General features: G+C 39.5%; 2 protein-coding genes across 3 annotated transcripts in view; both read left to right on the forward strand.

The window, feature by feature from the left end:
• The first annotated feature begins 114 nt into the window (after positions 1–114).
• Positions 115–6,245, forward strand: LOC100932664 (cytochrome c oxidase subunit 7B, mitochondrial). 2 transcript variants are annotated; one of them, XM_003774890.4, is made up of 4 exons: positions 115–272; positions 2,242–2,334; positions 3,765–3,889; positions 4,314–6,245. In XM_003774890.4, the coding sequence occupies exons 1-4, from the start codon at positions 233–235 to the stop codon at positions 4,389–4,391; spliced, it is 336 nt and encodes a 111-aa protein (XP_003774938.1). In that variant the 5' UTR covers positions 115–232; the 3' UTR covers positions 4,392–6,245. The 2 variants fall into 2 exon arrangements, with proteins under 2 accessions (XP_003774938.1, XP_012408794.1); XM_012553340.3 differs by lacking the exon at positions 2,242–2,334 and having other exon boundaries at positions 119–272.
• A 5,120-nt stretch (positions 6,246–11,365) lies between these two features.
• ATP7A (ATPase copper transporting alpha) overlaps positions 11,366–21,516 on the forward strand; it is a 119,199-nt gene continuing 109,048 nt past the window's right edge. Inside the window, exon 1 of the mRNA XM_031944667.1 lies at positions 11,366–11,600. The gene's annotated coding sequence lies outside the window, so the exon portion shown is untranslated. The remainder of the gene's footprint in view (positions 11,601–21,516) is intronic.

The raw sequence follows: 21,516 nt of genomic DNA on the forward strand, positions 1-21,516 counted from the left end.
CTGCTCGTTTCTTAAACTACATTTCCCATATGTCATTTCTCACTGCCTCTGCGGTAAAAAGTACTGCAGTTCCGACGAGAAATCACAGGTATCGCGGGAGTTACTTTTCCCCTTTAGTATGCGCCGCAGACGGCCATTTTGCTTCTCTTGACTTCTTGCAAGGGCGAAGCAACGCGCTTGGCGCGCTGTCGACAACCTGAGTCCCTTGTGGTTTCTTCTTGCTCTTTTGGCGATGTTCCCTCTGTTTAGGAGGGCCTTGAGCCGCTTCTCGGGTAAGCAAATTTCCTTTCTCTCGTAGACCGATTATCTCTCGAAAAGACAAGCTGAACCTTCAGATAACCTTGACTCCTTTTGTTCTCCTTCCTCAGGGTTTCTTAGTTCTTTGGACAGTACCCTTCGCCTCGGTTTGCGAACAGTGCTGTCCGACAAGCTTGAGGGGGAGGAGGTCCTCATGTCCCTAGCGTTTCCCTTTTAACCCCGTTCGGTTTCTCCCCTCTCCGAGGAGCTGTCATTCCATGCCCTGATGGAAAAGGAAACCTAGCCAGCTCTCTTGCTGACCTGGTGACCTTGCTTGGTAAAAGCCCTCGGAGGGACCATTGGGGTGCTGCATGCCCCCTCCTAAAATTCCGGGATGGGCACTTGCCTTCCCCCAGCCCGACTCTCCCCCCCGCCCCCCATCCCCAATGCCTTTGCTAGGGTCTCTGACTTGGAAGGGAAGGATGATCACTCTCTTAGCATCCTCTTGCTTTATTTGTCAAGGGTACCTTCAATTCTCCCCTAGGGCATAAGGGATTAATTGCGCTTGCCAGAATTATTTCTCTGTATGTGAAAGGCTGCCCCCCCCCCCCAAAAACTTTCCTTCCATCTCCTACCCTACTGCTCCCCCACCCCCCCCTTGCCATTGTCAAAGACCTGGTCCATTTCGACTAGCATGGGTTAAAATGTGTATTGCGTTCGAGATTGACCTTTAGAGTGGTTAAAGACCTGTTTTCTGTCCCTAATTTGACCAAGACAGTATGACCTTGAGCATTGTGTTTCAATGTTACTCGATCTAACCTTTTTTTTCTTTTTTTGCAGCAGTGGGCGGGGTTGGGTTGGGTTGAGGGAGTATGCTTGTATTATTGATTGTCATGGAACCTAAAGGCAGCTTCTAAGATGGCTACTAAAGATCTGGCTCAGCCCACCTTTGTCACAATGGAAGCCCGAATTCATACCCCTGCAATGCGCTAGACTGAGAAGTCACATGATCTATGCAGAGCACCACCGCCCCTCTCCCCGAACCCCCTCCCTCCACCTGCCTGAGAAGAAATGCCTATCTTTAGAGAGGTCTAAAGCTCTATTAGGAAGGTTACATCTCTTATCAGGAAAGAGTCTGTGATATTGTGAAGTTTTTTGTAGCCAATATTTTTAGTCTTTCCAGGAAGATTTCGAATGAATGAATGAATGAAGCTTTTAAACTCATTGTGTGTGCCAGCCACTGTGCTAAGCGCTGGGGATATAACAAAACAAGAAACTCCTTTTTTTCCTGGAGCTTTCTAATTCTGATAAGACTACACATAAAAGAGCTAGAGTTAAAAGAGGGGCCAATTGGAGACTAAGAAAATAAGATGAAAGCTCTCTGGGGTCTGAGGGGGGTGGAGTTTAAAAGGATGAGTTTCCTTTGCCCCCCCTTTCCCCTTTTAGCCAATTTATATGCGCTTTGCAGGGTGGCTCATGGTCAAGGTTTGATGTATATATATATATATGTCGTTATATATGCATATATATATATATGGAGATATGTATCAAGAGAGATGGATATTTAAGCTGTTCAAAGAAATGAAATCTTAATGTTTAATCATCTTTTAAATAAAATTCTCTTCCTGTTTACTTGCTAGGAGGAAGGGAAGGAGATGGGTCTCATGGGGTCATGTGGACAACCTGGACTAATTATATCGAGATCATCCCGGTGCTATTTCATCATTAGCATATGGAGACCATGGCTGGATCTCATAACTTTACATGTTTTAAGAATAATCGTATGTTTGTTAGAACTGGAAGTGGCCTTGGAGATGATCTAGTCCAGTGGTGTCAAACTCGATTAGAAATGGATCCCGGCCGGCCAAATATTATCTACAGTGTATTAAAATTTTATTTTGTGAAACATTTCCCAATTACATTTGAATCTGGTTTGGCCGCACTCGGGAGTTATATTGATTGAGAGTTTGACACCTGATCTAGTCCAACCCCCTCATTTTACAGATGGGGAAACAGAGGCCCAGAGAGGGGAGGTCCCCAAGGACCTCACACAGCACAACTCCCAGGCCAGTGCCTCGCTGCCACTAACCTCAAGAGGTTAGTACAGTAAATTTAACTTTTAAATTTTATGCCACCCATAGAGCATGTTTTAAAGCGTAGCTGAATTCAAGAAATAGAGAGCTGGGGGGAAATAATTTGGGAAAAGGCCTAAAGAAATTTATGCATGTTATTATGTGGTGATAGTGCAGTAGTATCACATCCTAGCTGGGAGGGGGTAACAATATGAGAGTTAGTTTTAGAGTAGGAAAGGGCTAGGCCTTTTTTGTGTGTGTGTTTTTTTTTTTCTTTCTCTCTTTCTCTCTTCTCTCCTTTCCCCCCAGGTTTATACAGGATCATACATTTAGAAATCCCCTCATTTTACATGAGGCCTCTAGGGTTAAGTGCTTTGCCCAAGGTCAAAGGGAGGAATCTGAGTCCAAGTCTTCTGATTCCACTACATAGTGCTGCCATTTCTATCGCTTAAATTCCATGACAAAGGATCAATAAACCATCGCTTAACATTCGGGAATAGAATGCTCCAAATATGGGGAAATAGGTTCTGTTCAAAGAATTTTTTTTTTTTTAATTTATATAGGTGTTGTACACATGGTGGGAGTTTGAATTTATTTGCCCTTGCATCTCATAGTTTGATGATATATCTCTCATTGTAGCATATTAACATATTTTTTCAGATGATACATCATAGTGGCCTTGGAACTGGGGAGACCTCAATGTCTTGGAGTTGAGGAAAAATCAATTCAGTTACTATTAATTGGTGTATACACATATGCAGAACACCATATTCCCCTCCACAGCTTACTCATCCTTGACTACCAATTAGTAGCTTAAATCCTAATAACTTTTGACACCCAGATGCTAAGTCTGGATCCTGATTTGGTATGTAGCCTTTGAGAACATTTTAGTTCACACTGCATAAAGTAACACAAACATTTTATGCATGCTTCTGAAGGAGTGAAAAATTGAGAACTTAATTTGTTCTACTAGATGTCCCTATAAATTTAAACCTGATTTCACACTATTTGGAGGCAATGCCATCACTTGTGAGAAGAGCATTGAGTTCAGGGCCTGGGTTCATATTCTTCCTCTGGACTTAATACCTGTGTGACATTTGGCAGATCACTTAACTTACCTGGGCCTCATTTTCTCATCTTTAAAATGAGGATATTGAACTAAATGATCTGAAGTCCCTTCTAGGTTCTAGATCTATGATCCTACAGTCTTATTTGAGGAAAAAGTGAGTCTTTTATTTTGGGTCTGGGTGAATTTCTCCATAGTGTGGTCATTCTGTGATTCTGTTTATCTCCCTTCCTACTTTGTTTTTTGCTTTTTTTATATTTTAACTTTAAGGAAACATGAGGTATACAGTACCATAAAGCCATATACTTGCCCTTCATGATTATTACTGATAACGATCAAGTTTGCCCTGATTTCCTGAAAACTGATATGCTTTTTTGTTTTGTTTTTAGTTCGCAGCTTTCAGCAAACTGTTGAAAGGCAGAACCATCAGGACAGGCTGCCTAATTTTCATGATAAGTATGGCACCCCAATATTGCTAAGTGGAGCCACTTTCTGTCTTGCCATTTGGGCATACGTAAGTACCATTGCATCCCCCTCTTAGTACAGAATTATTGCTAAGGGAAATGTGGGATGAAAGGGAACTTGCTATTAGATGAGAGTGCTTACCTCTTATATTTACCAGAGACTGTAAGTAACTAAGAGTTGATTATTTGCGGTTCTGACCAATGAAGAAAAGAGTCAGAAGCTTCTGGATATGGGACATGATTGACTAGCTATGATGTGACTGTGGAAAATAAAATTTTGAGAGAAAAAGTATCCAATACAGAAATGTGGGATCTGGGAAACTGAATGAGCAGTTTCCATGTATGTACACTCTTGATTAAATTAAAGAAGCCTGAATTTTCCTTTCCTTTACAAGGGAATTATAAAGCAAATTGGCTGGGGAGACCTGTCTGATGTTTGCCAGTGTATAACTGAGAGACTTTTTAATCTTATAGGCAGCAACACAGATTGGAATCGAATGGAACCTGTCCCCTGTTGGCAGAGTCGTCCCAAAAGACTGGAGAAGCCAGTAAAGGAGAAATTCCTTTTCAGCAAAGCTGGCGTCATTCTGGATTGATTATTCCAGAATTATAATAAGAAGTTAAAGGTAGTCTGTCATCTACTGTAACGTGGCATTATTCATGTAATAAAATGCATTTGAAATCTTTGTTGTGTAGATCTTGCTCATTTCCCATATTAAAAAAAGCCTGTGCTCCAAGTAGCTTAATGGTCTTGTGAATGTATTAGTATTAATATTAAGGAGCACTGTTGCATTTCTACATTAGCTTTTCCCCTTCGCAGCAATTGAAAATTTGGATACCACAGAAAAGCTAACTTGCTGTACTTTTAACTTAAATAATTGAGAAGTAGCAGCGAGTTCACAAAGCTAAATCCCATGTTACCCGAGCTTCCAAGAATTTGATGTCAAGGTAGCCACCCAATTGCCATTCACTTCCTACTTTATCTTCTGTTTAATAAGTCAAGGTGCTATGGAGCCTATAGGGAAAGATGTCTACTTCAAGAGTTCATAGAATTGGTGAGAAAGTGTCTCCATCCTGTTCAACCCATATCTGACATAGTCATCTAGTCTCTGCTTGTAGACCACAGTAAGGGGAGAATCCACTGTTTCTCCCAGATCAAAGCTAAATTTGCTTCTTTTATGACTTCCATCCCTAATTCTGCCCTTTGGGGCTAATCAGAATTTCTCTAATCCCTCCTTCAGAAAGCGCTTCAAATACTTAGGTGAAAATGATGTGTTTACTAGTTAGAATCTAGATTTTTATGGCTGTGTTCATGTAAATGTCTTACATTGTCATTTAAAAATGAAAACATTTGTAACCGTGACACTTGATAATGATAATTGTCTTCTATCCCACCCCCATTGGAAAAGAAAACTCTTGTAATAAATATGTATAATCGAGTGAAACAAATTTTTGGATTGATCATGTCCAAAAAAGTGTGGATATGCAACCTGAATCCGTTACCTGTTTTTTCAAGGAGGTGGGTATTGTGTTTCATTGAGTCCATTGAAACTGGTTGATCACTATATTCATCAGAGTTCTTTGGTCTTTTAAAATTCTTGATGTTATTGTATAACTTGATCTGCTCACTTCATTCTGCATTAGCTCATAAGTCTTCCCATGTTTCTCTGAAAACATCTCCATTTTCTATAGTGCAGTAGTATTCTATGACATTGTTATTGGCATGCTTTGTTAAGCCATTCCTCAAGTGATGGGTGTTTCCTTTCTTCCCAGTTCTTTGTCATCAGGAAAAAGTGTTATGAATATTTTTATTCATATGGGTCATTTTCCTTTTTCCTTTGATCTCTTTGAGGATAAAGTCTTAGTAGGGATAGTGCTGGGCCAAAGGATATGTGCAGTTTACTAACTTTTCACATCGTTCCAAGTTAATTTCTATAATGGCTGGGCCAGTTCACAGTTCCACCAATTGTACATTACTGTATCCATTTTCCCAAAGCCCCTCTGGCATTTGTCTTAACTTTTGGTCAACTTTTGTAACCTGATAGTTGTGAGGTATAATTTTTTCATATGTGTATTGATAGCTTGGATTTCTTTGAAAACTGCATTTTTGTATACTTTGACCATTTATCAATTGGGGAATGGCTCTTGGTCTTATTAATCTGAATAAATTCCCTGTGTATCTTATTAGAGAAACTTGATGCAAAAATTTCCCAGTTCCCTTCTGATTTTCTCTGCATTGGTTGTGCCAGAACTTAGATTTTATGTAATCAAAATTGTCCATCTTATCATAACTTGGCTTTTGCTAGATAATGCAACACTGGGGAAGGGGGGGGTATATGTTATGTGCTTTGCTAAGTGTTTAAAAAATGTGCTTGATGTGCAAAATAAAATTTCATTGAAACCAAAGCAGATTGGTAGTCTGTTTTTAAGGCAGGATATTGGCTGAAGTGTCTGTACATCATTTTCTCTTTTCAGTCTGGAAAATAATGCTTACTGTCACTCCAGAAATGGTATGTATCTGGAAGTAAAAATTTGGTGTAAAAAGGCCCTGCAGATTCAATTGCCGATCAGGACACTAGTTGTACAATAGTTGTCTTGGCCATAATGGGCCTTAGTCTTCCTCTGTAAAATGAGGATTGATGATCTCTAAAGTACTTAGTTTTAAAATTTAGGATTTTTTGAGATCATTTGGAAGAAATAGCACTTAAAATATTAATATTAGCTAAAATTGCTAGAGAACTAAAATGTGAATAGAAAGGTGGTAGCTTAGCCAAGAAAGTATAAAGTAGTAACTCATTTTAGTCTTATTCACTGAAGCTACATCACAAGGAAATGCAAATAGTTGGCAAAAACCAATAGTTTATTTTAGTGCATTCATTCTCTTTTTAAGTCTTTCCCAAACTCTCAAGAATTACCTGTGGCATGTTTTCCTCATTTTGAAAAGTGAGGAAATAGTTTTTTGAGGTTTGTTCATTAACTGGAAAAGTCTTAGTTTCCACCTTACACTCTCAGTTGAGGAAGTTCCTAAGTTCAGAAGGACCGTTCTAGGATATTCTAGGTAGGACCAATCGAGCCTCATTTAAAACCCTTTGCTAAATTGGATCCAGCCTACCTTAACATTTGTGTCATTTTATTCACCTTTGCAATCTACCTTCTAGCCAAACTGTTCCATGTTCTCATTCTTCAAAGCATAAACTATATTTATAATAGGGAACTATTAGGTGTTTGTTAGGTACTGTGCTAAGTGCCTTACAAATGTTACTTTATCCTCACAATCATCCCTGGAGATGTCTTATTTTTATACCCATTTTATAATTGAGCAAACTGTCTGACAGGTTAAATGACTGTTCACACAGCTAATAATTGTCTGAGGTGGTATTGGAATTCCAGTCTTTCTGACTGAAGCTTAGAGGGATTAGGAAAGGTTTCTTAAGAAACTTAGGAAGTTTCTTTAACTGTGGGCTGTGACCCCATAACTGAATGTGGGAGTAGAGAGGTTGATTTATCAGTAAATGTTTGATTTATATACCTATTTTATATGTCTATATACCTGGGGTTGAGTAAAAATTTCTCCGAAAAAAATTGGTTATGAGTAGAAAAAAATTAAGAAGTCTTTTCCTATAGAAGATGGGATTTTTGTGTTTTGTATGATTTCACGTGTATAGTCAAAATGACATTTCTTACTTTCTCAATGGATGAGGGAGGAAGACATAGGATTCAGACTTCAACATAAAAGTTTAAAAAAAAATTTATTTTTAAAGGTGGGATTTTAGTTGGCAGTTGAAGATGAGGAAATTGGAAGGCAGGGGTGAGAAGGGAGAGCGTTTTAGGCATAGAGGACAGTAAAGAAAATGCCCAGAGCCAAGTTATGGAATACCTTGTTCATGGAACAGCATGGAGGCCGATGTTACTGGGCTAAAGAATCCATGGTGGTCAGAAGGGTATTTGTAAAGTGTAAGAAGACAGGAAAAGGTGGGAAGGAGGATAGGTCATAGAGGGCTTTAAACAGGAGTTTGGATTTGAACTTGGAGGTGAAAGGAAACCATTTGAGTTTATTGAGTATGAGTTGGGTCCATGGTTGAATCTGCAAGTTAACCACTCAGACCTTTGTTTCCTCATCTATAAAATAGGAACTACTTGTTTCCCAAGATTGTGATAGAAGCACTTTTTAAACCTTAAAGTATTATAGAAATGTGAAATGTTATACACACCGAAAAGTAAGGTGAGAACTTGCAATATAACTATTAGAGTTGAAAAATAAGATCCCCCCCTAAGCTATAGTCTTAAACATCATGCTATTCTAATGGTAGAAAGCCGTATTTCATGAACTTGATCATACTTGGGGTCAAGGGTTTTTTGTTTGTTTTCACCCTTCAGATCTCCCAAGAAATAAAAAGATCGTTTCTTGTCACCTTGAGACTGTCACTAATTCTAAAGTTTGAGGGGTTCCTGAGGTCAGGTTTACCCTTTCTTTAAGGGTTTTTCTGTCTGAAAACCATCACTGACCCTTGTGCTACAAGAACAATCACTTTTTCAAGAGTTGAACTCTCCTGGCATATATATCATACAAATAACATGCTTTTCCTTTAATTTTTATCTTCCATTAAAAAATTTTTTTTTCTAGTAAGTATAGAGAGATCTGCTAGATAAACGAATATGAAGGGCATAAACCCTTTGGAAAAGACTTCTTAGAAATCAAGGGATATGAAGTATTTTAAGAATCAATGAAGTATTACTGAATTTCTCTATATTTTCGCTCTGAAATGAAATTAATCCATTATCTGGGAACTGGTTGGCTGTTGTCCTTAATCATTTGAAGAATAATGAGCATGGTATATCTCTAAAATAGGGATGGTACTTATACTGCTGGTGTCAAAAGGTAATTGGGTCTCAAATATTTAGGCACCCTTCAAATGCTACAGAAACATGAGTTATCTATTAATTTTTGAGAATTTACATCTTGTTTCTTTAACAGAGACTTGACAAACATTTTCAGGTCAGAAACTGAAAACGAGTTGCTGAAAAGAAACATAAAGTGGCCAGGAAGCAGGACACTTTACTTCTTAAGCAAAATCATGAGGTGTGCAACAAGGGATATGACCTAGGTGGTATCTGATTGCTAGATAAGAAGCTAGGGCTTTGAAGCTGGGGATGATATTCTTAGAACACTGAAGTGGAAGGACTGAGGACTCTTCTACTAAGATATTTTTCCAGATCACTCTCCTTTGTGAGCTTAGTCAAAGAAGCATTCTGATGGATAGATGCCTTGCTAAAAGGTTCCACTGTTCAGTCATTTTCCAGTCATATCTCTTTGTGACCCTATTGAAGGTTTTCTTGGCAAAGATATTAAGCGGTTTGTCATGCTCTTCTCCAGCTCATTTTCCAGATGGGAAACTGAAGCAAATGGCATTAAGTGACTTGCCTAAGGTCACACAGCTAAGTGTCTGAGACTACATTTGAACTCAGGAAGATGTCTTCCTGATTCCTCACCCAGTGCTCTTCCCACTGCACCCAAAAAGCATTCATTAAATGCCTACTATGTGCCAGACACTGTGCTAAGTGCTATAGATTACAGAGAATATAAATCCATTTCGGTACATTCCTTAAAGGAGCTCATAATCAAATTGGGAGGAGAGAGTGAGGTATTTAATATGGAAATGGCTACATATAAACTAAATATAGGCTAGATAAATCAGGAGTTATTTCAGAGGGAAGATGTTCTTTCAGAAGCTGGGCCTTTGGCTGACACTTGAAGAAAACCAGAGTGGCTAGGAGATGGAGATGATGGCTGGAAAGAGGCCAAGTCTATTGGCTCTGAAAGGAGATGAGAGTGCTTTCTGAAAAATTTCCAGGATTTAAACAATGTTCCAACCTCACGTCCCAGAAAAATTATGAAATGGTTTCCTATGTTTGAGCCTTGAGTTCCAATCCTAGAGATTTGCTCCAAGGAGATGAAAAATGTCCGGATTTTTCTGTGGGGAAAAAAGGAAATATAACGGATGACCACCATTTGGGGAATCACTGAACAAAATATCTTGTATGAATGTAATGGAATAGTAATGCTTTAAAAATGATGACTAGACACTTAATACTTCCTAGCTGGGTGTGACTTTGGGCAAGTCACTTAAACCCGATTGCCTCAGCAAAAAAAAAAAAAAAAAAAAAAAAAAGACCAGGAGAACTTCAGGGAAATATGTGAAGACTTACGAGCTGTGGCTGAATTTGCACCATATGTCTATAAATATAGGGAGTAGAGCTGTGATTTCAATGAGAGGGGGAAATCCTGGAGGAGGAAAGTCACCCACTGAGGCAGATGAGATACCCTTAAAACTCTGAGAGTTGTGTAGACTAGAATACTAAAGAGTAAGGTGATTTGCTTAGTGTCGCCTCAGAAGTAGAATCTGAAAGCAGATTTTCTTGGCTTATAGGCCAGGTGTCTGTTTACTACACACGCCACTGTTTATAATATCAACTACATTACAGAAACACAGAAGTCTAGTTAAGGACCAATCTCCATCCTGGAGAACCAACTTCTTTGTTCTATATAAGGGGAGGGAGGAAGGACTATGGATGTGGATTCCAGCTCCGTTCTGGGGCAAGATCAGCGTTTTCTTTCCTACAGGAGGAATGGCCCATTATAAGAATAAAAGACAACAATAGCAGCAAGTTGCTTCACTTTTCTACTTTAGAATACACAGGGGCATTTTTTGTCAAAGTGTGAGCTTTCTAAGGCTGGGCTCTTGTTTCTTGAATGTGGGCTATGTTGAGGTATCTCTAATTTTGTTCAGAAATGTAGAGAGTGAGTAAGGAAGCCTCCTGCCTAAGGCTTCCTGTTACACTGCAGACATCCTTTTTCTAAAGCATGATGATTTAGCAAGAGTTTCTTGCTCAGAGACACCCTTGAGAAATCCATAAGAAATTGTGTGTGTGTGTGATGTGTATGTTCCTACTGTTTTCAGAGATCTTAGTCAATCATCTGTAAAATGGGGCTAATGATAACATCTACCTCCCAGGGTGGTTATGAGAATCACATGAGAACAGATGCAAAGTACTTAGCACAATGTACTTAATATATGCTAGTTACGCATTCACCTGTCTGATCAGTCATCTACCCATCTATCCTTTGTCTATCTGTGGGTACGAGGACTAGCTCTCATGCGCCCAGAAGCGTCGAGTCTCTTCCAGCTTATCTATGTAGTTAGAAATCTATGTATGTACGTATCTATCTTCATCTTCATCATCTATGTAATCTACCTAATATGGGTTATGGGATTCAAAAAACTTTACCGGAGCCGTGGGCTGCGTTTCCGCTTGGGAACGGTAGAGAGCGGGAGAGATCCGCGCCATCCCCCGCCTTCCTCACTCCGCTAGCTCCCCGACCACGTGACCCATCTCCCTCTTCCCAGGCCTTCCCGCTTCCGGCCAGGGCATCACCCGGAAGTGCGAGTAGCCTGGGGAGGGGTGAGTGAGTGGCTGCCGCGGCGCCCGGAGGGGAGGAGGAGGAGGAGGAGGAGGAGGAGGAGGAGGAGAAGCAGGAGGAGGAGGAGGTGGGACGAGAAGGAGGAGCCGGAGCTGGAGGGGAGTTGGTGTTGGTGCTGGAGGTGCAGCCGCTGCTGCCGCCGCCGCCTCCGCCGCCTCCGCCGCCTCCGCCTCCTCCGCCTCCGCCGCCTCCTTCTCCCGGTGTGTGCGGCAGGACCGCGTCCGCCGGTCGCCGCGCCCCTTCAGCGCTGGAGCTAGGGCGCGGTGCGGACGTGAAGCTAGGTAAGCCCGGCGTGCCTCTTGGGGCGGGGGCAGGTGCGCCCTCCTGGGCTGGCTGTGGCGCCCTACTGATTGACGTAGGGGGCTGTATGGGGGGGAGGGGGACCCCGTCGCGAGCGCGCCCCCAGCGAACTAACTCCTGAAGCCCCTGTCCGGGCCAGAGTTCTGCCCGTGCCCCACCCCCTCCGGGCACTTTGCGGGGCGCCTGCCCCGCCGCCTCTGCTTCAGGGGCACCCCTTTGTACTTTGGGCAGGATCCCGAAAAAGAGGAGGCGGCGGGGCACTCGTCTTGTTCGGAGATTCTGGTTTAAAGAGGGAGGGCATGCACGCTACTGGGTGCATGGGAGCGTATATTCCTTGTCTCCTTGCCCACAGAAATAAGACGTCTCGAAGTTTTCGCTCTGCCTGGATCCCGAGTCCGAGGATCGAGCTCTGTTTCTGTCTTTCTGTTTCTTTCTCTGTCATCTTCTCTTACTGACATTGACTGAAGCCCATTCCAAGCTGGGAGCAAGGAACAAGGATTTCATAAATCGTTTTTTTCCTCCCCATCTCATCTTTTTTCTTGTTACCTCTTCAGCTGTGGACATTGGCAGATTTTTTTCGGCTCTGCCAAGTACCGTAGGTGATAATGAGACTTGAGAAAATTAAAAGAAGTAAAACAGGGTCCTTGCCCTAAGGGAAGTTAGCCTTTTGGTAACTGAGTCCTAGTTAGGACAGCAACCACGGATTGCCACAGTCCTAGGGATTGAGTCACCGGGCAGCCAATCTTGTCCTTCCTTTAGGACTTTTTGAGTTTTGCTTTCTTATTTCAAAATATCCACCATCTGTGTTATCATTTTCTGTGTGGGACGGTAGGTAGAACACTGGATCTGAAGTAGAAAATTTGAATTCGAATTCCTGCTTTGACTCTTGCCAATTTTGTGACCTGAGCAAAACTTGCCTCTTGATGTTTCGCTTTCTTTCATCCTATAAACCTCCATGAGTGGAGTCCATCGGAAATGGGGATTTTGTGGTCCCCTATATTTTGGGAACATTTAAAATTGGGTAAAATAGTTCCTCATAATTTCTTTTATGTTTTCTTCACTGGTTGTGAATTCACCTTTTTCATTTTTGTCGTTGGAAGTTTGATTTTCTTCTTCTTTTTAAATAGGTTAGCTAATGGTTTATTTTTCTTAAACAGTTCCTAGTTCTATTTATTCATCTTTTTTTCTTGCTTTCGGTTTTGTTAGTCTATTGTTTGATTTTCAAGATTTTTATTTTGGTGTTTAGGCGAAGGTTTTTATTTTATTAGTTTTCTAGTTATTTTAGTTTTATGTCTAATTCATTGATCTGCTCTTTCACTTATTGATTGAACCTATTTAGTGTTATCCCATTTTCCTCTCAGCACTGCTTTGACTGCATCGCTAAATTTTTGGTATGTTATCGCATTGTTGTTCTCTTTGATGAAAGTGATTGTTTCTGTGATTTGTTTTTTTGATCCAATGCAAGTGCTTAATAAATGCTTTTTCACTCGTTCATGTTAGATGTCTTTTTTTTTCCTTTAAGTTTGCAAAACAGTTTATATAGTCTTGGTTCTCCGGCAACTATATAAAATGCCAGTGAAACAACACTTGAACGAACAACAAGGTTATTCACTGTAGCCAGTGAATCTCGATAGAGTTAAACAAAACTTAGTAATTTCTGTAGAGCATTTGATGTATTTGTTATACAAAAAAGAAAGCAAGATCTAATGCCCCACTATTACAGCTTTGTCAGTGCTTCAGATATAAGCATTCATGGCTCTCGGAGTGTAACCACATAATGCCATTATTACTGGATTATAAATTCATGCAAACTCATACCAAAAAGGGAGAAAAATGCAAATATCCTCATACTATTACTTATTATGAGTAGATTACATACTCATACTATTTCTTCCTTCTTACTAAAGAGTTGCTCTTATTTAAAAATTGCTCTGAACATTTACGTTTTCCAGAATCACTCAAGTACTTTGAGTAGGTCCCAGAATCACACACATCCCCCTCCTTCTCATCTGCTCTCCATTCTCAGTATTACTGCTTTTACTTACATCTCTCAGTTTTGACTGCTTCCTCTAATGCATTTTACTCATCTTAATGGAAAACATAGCACAGAGCCTGAGCTTTACTTTCTAGGCAGCTTACCATTAAATAAGGAAACCCCCAAAGTACCACTGGCCTTCTGCATTTGACTTAAAAGTGTTCTTTTCATTGCAGAATTGTGTCCAGAAGGACTGAAATTTATTCCAAGTAGAGAGCAAGAGTTAATTAACCCTGACTGTGACTTATACTTTGAAACACCTCCAGGCTGGATGTTACTATTTTATATCCTCCCTGATGACTGACTCCTTTTATCTAAATATTAAAGCACTTGACAAACACTTTAAGGTTCTTAACCTATCCGTGGGGAAAAGGACTCCATTTGCAAGTAGGGAAGCAGGTTATGAGGGGTAAAGGTTTGCCTCAGGTGAGCTACACAGTCCTTAAAAGAATTTGGACATGGGAGTTGAGTTTTGACTCACCATTCTCTTTACTTAACCATTATCCCAATTTCTTTTATTAAGAAGGGGTAATACCAGTTTGCCATAATCTTGTTGTGGTCCATATGAACCAAAAGCAAGGTCAATTTTTAGTCCTTGGGTAACATTCTTAAATGTTACCCAGGAGTCTTCTGGTTATGTGATCATTTGCTGGCCTACTTCTTGAGATAGTACAGAAGCACAAATATCGTTCCTTTAGATGTTTCATCAGAGTGGTTTTTTTTTTTTTTTTTTTTTTTTTTTTTTTTTTTTTTTTTTTTTTTTTTTTTTTGGTCCACAAAACTCTTTCTAGATTTTGCTCCATTGACTTTCTGGATGGAAGTAACTTCATCTAGGCAAGCTTGAGAAAGCCCCTGTTAAAGCCTATTTGGATTATAATACAGTATTTCCTTTCTTAAAGGAAATAGTTATTTTCTTTCCATTCTGCTTTAACTAGCTATATGTTTCTTCCATCCAGGCTTAGTTAGGATCATGTGAGTACATCTCACAAAGGGAAATGTACATTTTTTAAACTAAGAAAACCACACATACACGCACAAAACTCCAACAAACCTTAGCCATAAAGTAGGAACCTGGGAGTCTTGGCATACTGGTCTTTTACCAATCAATACATTTTAAATATTAGCATGAAAAGGGTGTTTCGTCTCTCAGTGCAGTTCTTTTAGCCTGGCTGACTATAGTGATAATATTTGAAAGCTAGTTGATTTATTGTTAAAATGACATTTTAAGAAAGGTATTTTATATTATTACCCACAGGTATAGCTTTGTTTTTATTTTTTTACACTGTTTTTAATTTTATTTCTCTCAATTACATGTAAACAAAAATTTCTAAGATTTGAGTTGATTTTAAATATCGAGTCCCAGATTCTCTCCCTCCCTCCTTCCCCTCTCACTTCCTTTAAAAGGCTAGCAATTTGATATAGATCTACATGTGTAGTCATGCAAAACACTTCCATATTAGACATGTTGCAAAAGGAAAACACAGACCAAAACCCCCCAAGAATAATAAAAGTTTTAAAAGTATGCTCCAATCAGACTCTATCAGTTCTTTCTTTGGATGTGGATAATATTTTTTCACCATAAATACTTTGGAATTGTCTTGGATCATTATACTGCTGAGAATGAGAAACTCATCATTGCATGTTATGTATTGTAAATTATTATTATCGTATACAGTGTTCTGTTTCTGCTCACTTCGTGTTGGTTCATCTAAGTCTTTCCAGGTTTTTCTGAAAGCATCTTGCTCACCATTTTTTTCCAATTAAAGCTTTTTATTTTCAAAACATACACATGGATAATTTTTCAACATTTACCCTTGCAAAACCTTGTGTTCCAAAATTTCCTCCCCTCTTCTCCCTCCCCTCTCCCCTAGATTGCTCATCATTTCTTAGAGCACAACAGTCTTTCATCACAATTATATATCAGAGTCGTCCCCCAACTGATGGGCATCCTCTCGTAGTTCAATACTTTACCACCACAAAAAGAGCTGTTAGAAATATTTGTGTAAATATAGGTCCTTTTTCTTTGATCTCTTTGGGATACAGTGGTATTACTGGGTTAAAGGGTATGCATGATTTTATAGATCTTTGGACATAATTTCGAATTGCTCTCCAAAATGGTTGGATTAGTTTACAGCTTGACCAACAGTGCATTAGTGTTCCTATATTTGCACATTCCCGCCAACATTTGTCATTTTCCTTTTCTGTCATATTAGCTAATCTGAATAGGTATGAAATAGTACCTTGCAGTTACTTTGATTTGTTTTTGTTTAATCAGTAGTGATTTATTTATTTATTTGTTATAACTTTTTATTGACAGAGCCCATGCCTGGGTAATTTTTTTACAACATTATCCCTTGCATTCACTTCTATTCTGACTTTTCCCCTCCCTCCCTTCACCCCTTCCCCCAGATGGCAAGCAGTCCTATACAAGTTAAATATGTCACAGTATATCCTAGATACAATCTCTGTGTGCAGAACCGAACAGTTCTCTTGTTGCACAGGAAGAATTGGGTTCAGAAGGTAAAAATAACCTGGTAAGAAAAACAAAAATGCAAGCAGTTTACATTCATTTCCCTGTGTTCTTTTTTTGGGTGTGGCTGCTTCTGTCCATCCTTGATCAATTGAAATTGAGTTAGATCTTCTCTTTGTCGAAGAAATCCACTTCCATCAGAATACATCCTCATACAGTATCATTGTTGAGGTATATAATGATCTCCTGGTTCTGCTCGTTTCTCAGTAGTGATTTAAATGATTATTTTTAAATGCATGCTGGTGGCAGCTATATGTAGCATGCCAGTTGTAGCATGGTAGCTTCTCGGGGTGTGGTCAGTTGGTAGCAATAAAACAGAGCTGGGAAGACACCTTTGAGGTCTTTTAGCCTGACCTCATTTTATGGGTGAGGAAACTGAGTCCCTGAGAGGATGAGTGACTTGGGCAAGGCCACAGGTGGTACCTCGGGTGACAGAGTCATCAGACTGCCCTTATAGGTGGGGCTTCAAGAACTCTGAATTCTAAACTGTAGCTAACTTGTAGGATGTTAGGCAAGTTATTTTGTTCATCCTCTAAATCATAGATTCCAAACCAGAAGCAGGCTAAAGATAAGGAAACTGAGACCCCAGGAGTCATGAGAATATAAATAGCAAAAGGAAGAATTAAGCAGATAAAGGTGGCAAAGTAGGCACCTGCTGAGCACCATGGATAGTGTTGGACTTGGAGTCGGGAAGGCCTGAATTCAAATTGTGCCACAGACAGTAGCTATGTTACCCTGAATAAAACGTTCAATTTCTCTCAGCCTCTCATTCCTTTTTTGTTAATTGGAGATGATGATAGTGCCTACCTTACAAAAGTTGTTGTGAGAATTAAATAAGGGAGGTAAAACACTTTGTAAACCATAAAGTGCTAATATAAATGCCAGCTATTATTATCATTGAGTCTCAGTGGATCAGAAGGCATTTTTTAAGTACCTGCTGTGTTTCTGGCACTGCACCATATATTAAGGGCTGGGGATACAAAGAAAGATAAAAGACAGTCTGCTTTCAAAGAGCTTAATAGAGAGACAACAATATACAAACAAGACACGGTTGGTTTGAATTCTAGATAATCAACAGAAGGAAGGCACTGACATAAAGGGACATTTAGAATAGTTTCTTAGAGAAGACACAACTTTAGCTGAGACTTGAAGGTACTAACCTCTTCTCTGAAAGTCATAGTTGTGGAAGCTTCTTTCCTGGTCGGTGACTACAATCTTTGCTTTTACAGAATTGTCTCACAGAAACCTTTATGTGACAGGGGGAAGGGCCCTGGAGATCATCTAGAACCCGATCATTTGCCAATGCTTGTTTTAATATTTGTAAGTGGCATCAATTATAATAAAATGTTGCTGTTTGAAAGTGTTAAGCACTGTAAAAATCACCTGCAAATCCTGGTTGCCTATAGTTGTCTTATCCCATACCAGATTTGGGTTGGTCTTGGTGATTTTGTATGACCTAACTCATTTTGACTTTGTCTATTTCATCTTTCTAGATGTCACTTTTCTTATATGTAAAAGGAAGTTTTTGATTTAGATGATCTCTTATGCTTCTTTCTAGCTTTGACATTCTGTGACACCATCTTCTCTTTCACCAATTATTAAGATCTGTTGGACACGTCATGTACTGATCATGTACAGTAAATTTTCATTATTAGATCGAGGAATAGAAACTTTTTATATATATAATCTGCTAACTGATTTGGCTATTCAGTTCAACTATGGTATTCTGGGAAGCTAATAATAATACTACTAGCAATACTAATAATACACATTTGTGTAATACTTTAAGGCTATAAATGAAATGACTTTGTCCGAAGAGTTGATAGTTTAGTTATCATTTGCCAATCAGGGAAAGAGAAAAACTTCTGTCATTCTATTAACACTGAAGAGCTGTCAATGAGGTTAACAACTCTCCATAGCCTAGGTCCCTTGAAAGAAAATCCTCAAGACTATTAAGATAAGTAATTGTAACTGACCTCAAGTGTCATCTAGGCATTTGGAGATGATCCTTAAGATAAAAGAAGCTTATTTGGAGTTTAGTTGTTGGCTTTCCTAATGTTGTTCCTTGCGATTCCAGGGATGGTAAGTCATGTCTGTATAGGTCCTTAATACCTTTAATAATAAAATTATTTACTCTTAGAATCCTTACCAAAGTTCTAAGTCATTTGTAAATTATGAAATCCTTTTATTGCAGGTAAAAGTAGAATGATGTTAGGTAGTACCATATCCTGCTAATTTATACATTACTTCTTTTTAAAAGAGTTTTTGTTGATATTTTCTGTTTCTTACATTTCTGCATTTATCCCCTGTATCCCTTCCCCTCCTCCTTCCATATGACAAATAGTAACTTTTTTAGAGAAGGAAAAAAATCAGCACAATTGATCGATACTTTAGAAAAGTCTGAAAACATGTACAAGGTGTAAGAGTTGTAGATCTCCCACCTTCAGGAGGGGGTAAGTTGGGGGTGTCTTTGAAATTCTTCATTCTAGTCCTGCTTGATCTTTATTATTTGGTTACATTTACTTTTGATGTTTTGGTGTGTCATTGTTCTTCCCAAACATTGTTGGGAGTTGTAGTTAGTATGTATTATTTCCTTCAATCTGCTAACTTCATTCTGCATCAGGTCATATGGATCTTTCCGTGCTTCCGTCTATTCATTCCACACATCATTTCTAATAGTACATAAATATCCCATTACATTCATGTATTATCATTTGTTTGGCCATTCCTCATCTATTACTCATTTTTGAAATTTTATTTTCCGACATTTTTTTTTAGTTTAAATTCCAAGTTATCTCCTTCCCTCCAACCCTACCCTCACTCCTTGAAAAGGCAAGCAATATGATACCAGTTATTCATGTGACGTCTTACAAGGCATATTCCCATATTAGCTGTGCTGAAAAAAAATAAAATAGAAAAAATATTCAATCTGTACTCAGAATTTATCCGTTCACTTTCTGAAGGTGGATAACAGTTTTTATCATAAGTCCTTTAGAATTGTCATGGATCATTGTCTTGATCAGAGTTGCTAAGTCTTTCATAGATCTATTATAATAGATTATCGTGACAGTGTATAATGTTCTCCTGGTCACTTCACTTTACATCAGTTCATATAAATCTTCTCCGGTTTTTCTAGAGCCATTCCCTATATCACTTTTTAAAAAAATAATACAGTACTATTGCATTGCAACCATATACCACAACTTATTCATCCATTCCTCTAATTGGCGGGCATACCTTCTATTTCCAGTTTTTTACCACCACAAAAGAAGGGAAGTGTCTTGGACAGCTACCAGAATTTTGATTGGATGGTAGATATGTATCAAGTGAACCTCAAAGGAGAAGAGACTACTGCGTGATGGTGGTAGAAGAACTTGGAAGTGCTATGGGGAACAAGGAGTATTCCAACTCCTCCACCATGAGCAGTGAGTCAGCTGAATAAGTGAAAATGCAACTAGTCTCAAAGAGAAAGGTCAGGAGGCTGTATCATTAGTCCGGAGCTAGGTCTGTGTGAGAAGTGCGAGATGGAGAAGCAGGAGAGGAAAATATTCGAGACTAAAGCAAGTTTGTTACATTGTTAGGGAACCTTGGAAAAGGATGGGTAGCTTTAGAGTGGAACCTGGTGGGAAAGGAAGGATGAGTTAAAGGGGGATAGCATAAGAGAGCAGGTGGGTTGATGGAGAATGGGGTTTGGACTATGACAGCCAGGGCTTCAGAATCACTGCTATGGGAAAGCTGTGAGTCTGTGTCAGTCATTGAAGAATGAGTTCAGGTAGGGTATCAACATTTGGCTTCAGGGTGGAGTCCTCTAAGACTAGTAAGGTAGCAAAGTGTCACAGTAGATGGATGTTGGGCTTTGAATCAGGAAAAACTGAGTTCAAATATAACTTCAGACACTTACTAGCTCTGTGACTGTCCTCAAGTCACTTAACCTCTGTCAGCTTTCATTTCCTCAACTGTAAAATGGGAATAATAATAGCACTGACTCCCAGAGTTGTGAAGATAAAATTAGATAATATTCATAAAGCATGTAGCACACAATGCAGGCACCTAAATGCTTTGGTCCTTCCCTTTCTCTCCAAGGGCATTTGGCAGCTCAGCCAAATGGACCAGTGAGAGAGGCCAACGGAATGGTGTTCCTCTCCTTTCCCCCTAACAGACCGAACCAGGAAACCAGAGGGAAGGTGATCAAATGGTGCCTGGACAGACAAGACTAGACCAAGCCAGGAAATGGACAAAAGGAGCAGGATGGAATGATGTCTCCCTTTGCCCCAGCAGTCAAAATCTGGTCAAGGAAGCCAGCACACAATAGTGTTTCCGATGTTTTAAAGGTGTTCCCAATGCAGCCTGAAATAGAAAAATAGATAGCCTGACTGCCTAGCTAGGGAGAAACTAATAGTGTCGAGAGACATTATATTATTATCTCTACTATAGAGGACAGATAGCTGATTTTGACATCCAGAAGAAGACCTTTGTTGAAGTCTTGCCTCCGATTCATATGGGTTTTGTGATTGTAAGTCGTGTATCTCCGAATGCCCCACATGACTGTCTAAGGCCATGAATTGTAGAGTAGGTACTGAACTGCATTGACAAAGTTTTTCATAGGGAGAATATCTACCAATGAAATGACAGGTTTGGTGTAAAGAAAAACGACTCTAGTGTAGTAATACTCTGAAGCAGTTTTCATTGATAAATACTGAAAGGCATCCAAGGTACCTTTGTTTTGTAAGTCAGCATGTTCAAGGTGCCCTAATCTTGATAAGATCCAAGACTTACTAATGGAATAGAACTTAGGGGCCATCTAGTCCAACCACCTAAGTTAACAGATGAATAAACTGAGACCCAAAGAAATTGTCACTTGGCTAGTATCTCATAGGTAGTAAGTAACAAGCTGGAATTTGAACCCATGTCCTCTTCAGAAGGGACTGTATAATTGAAGCGTAAGGGAAACTGAAAGCTAGACTAAGATATTCTTGTCTTTCAGGTGTAACACACACACAGCTTAGCTGGATATATGAAGACAAGGTAGCCTAACAATGTGCTAGCTCTCTCCCCCTCTTCCTGGGAAAATCCTTGGTTTACTGCAGGAGAGGCAGGGCATCCCCTTGAAATGCAGGCCTGCTGACTATGATGTGAGCGTCAGTTGGATAGGAGCTCTGGTTGGATGCTGCTCCAGAAATGGACAATATCAGTATTGTTGTTTTGCATATTTGGGGGCACTGAGGCCAAGGTCATGGTCTCCATCCCTGTGTGGGTGATTCAGCTTCACATCAAGAAAACCATGTGGAAGGAGGGCTGTGCTAGGTATCGATCTCACCTATGCCTTTGTAGT

This window comes from Sarcophilus harrisii, chromosome X (genome assembly GCF_902635505.1).
Source record: "Sarcophilus harrisii chromosome X, mSarHar1.11, whole genome shotgun sequence".
Lineage (NCBI taxonomy): Eukaryota > Metazoa > Chordata > Mammalia > Dasyuromorphia > Dasyuridae > Sarcophilus > Sarcophilus harrisii.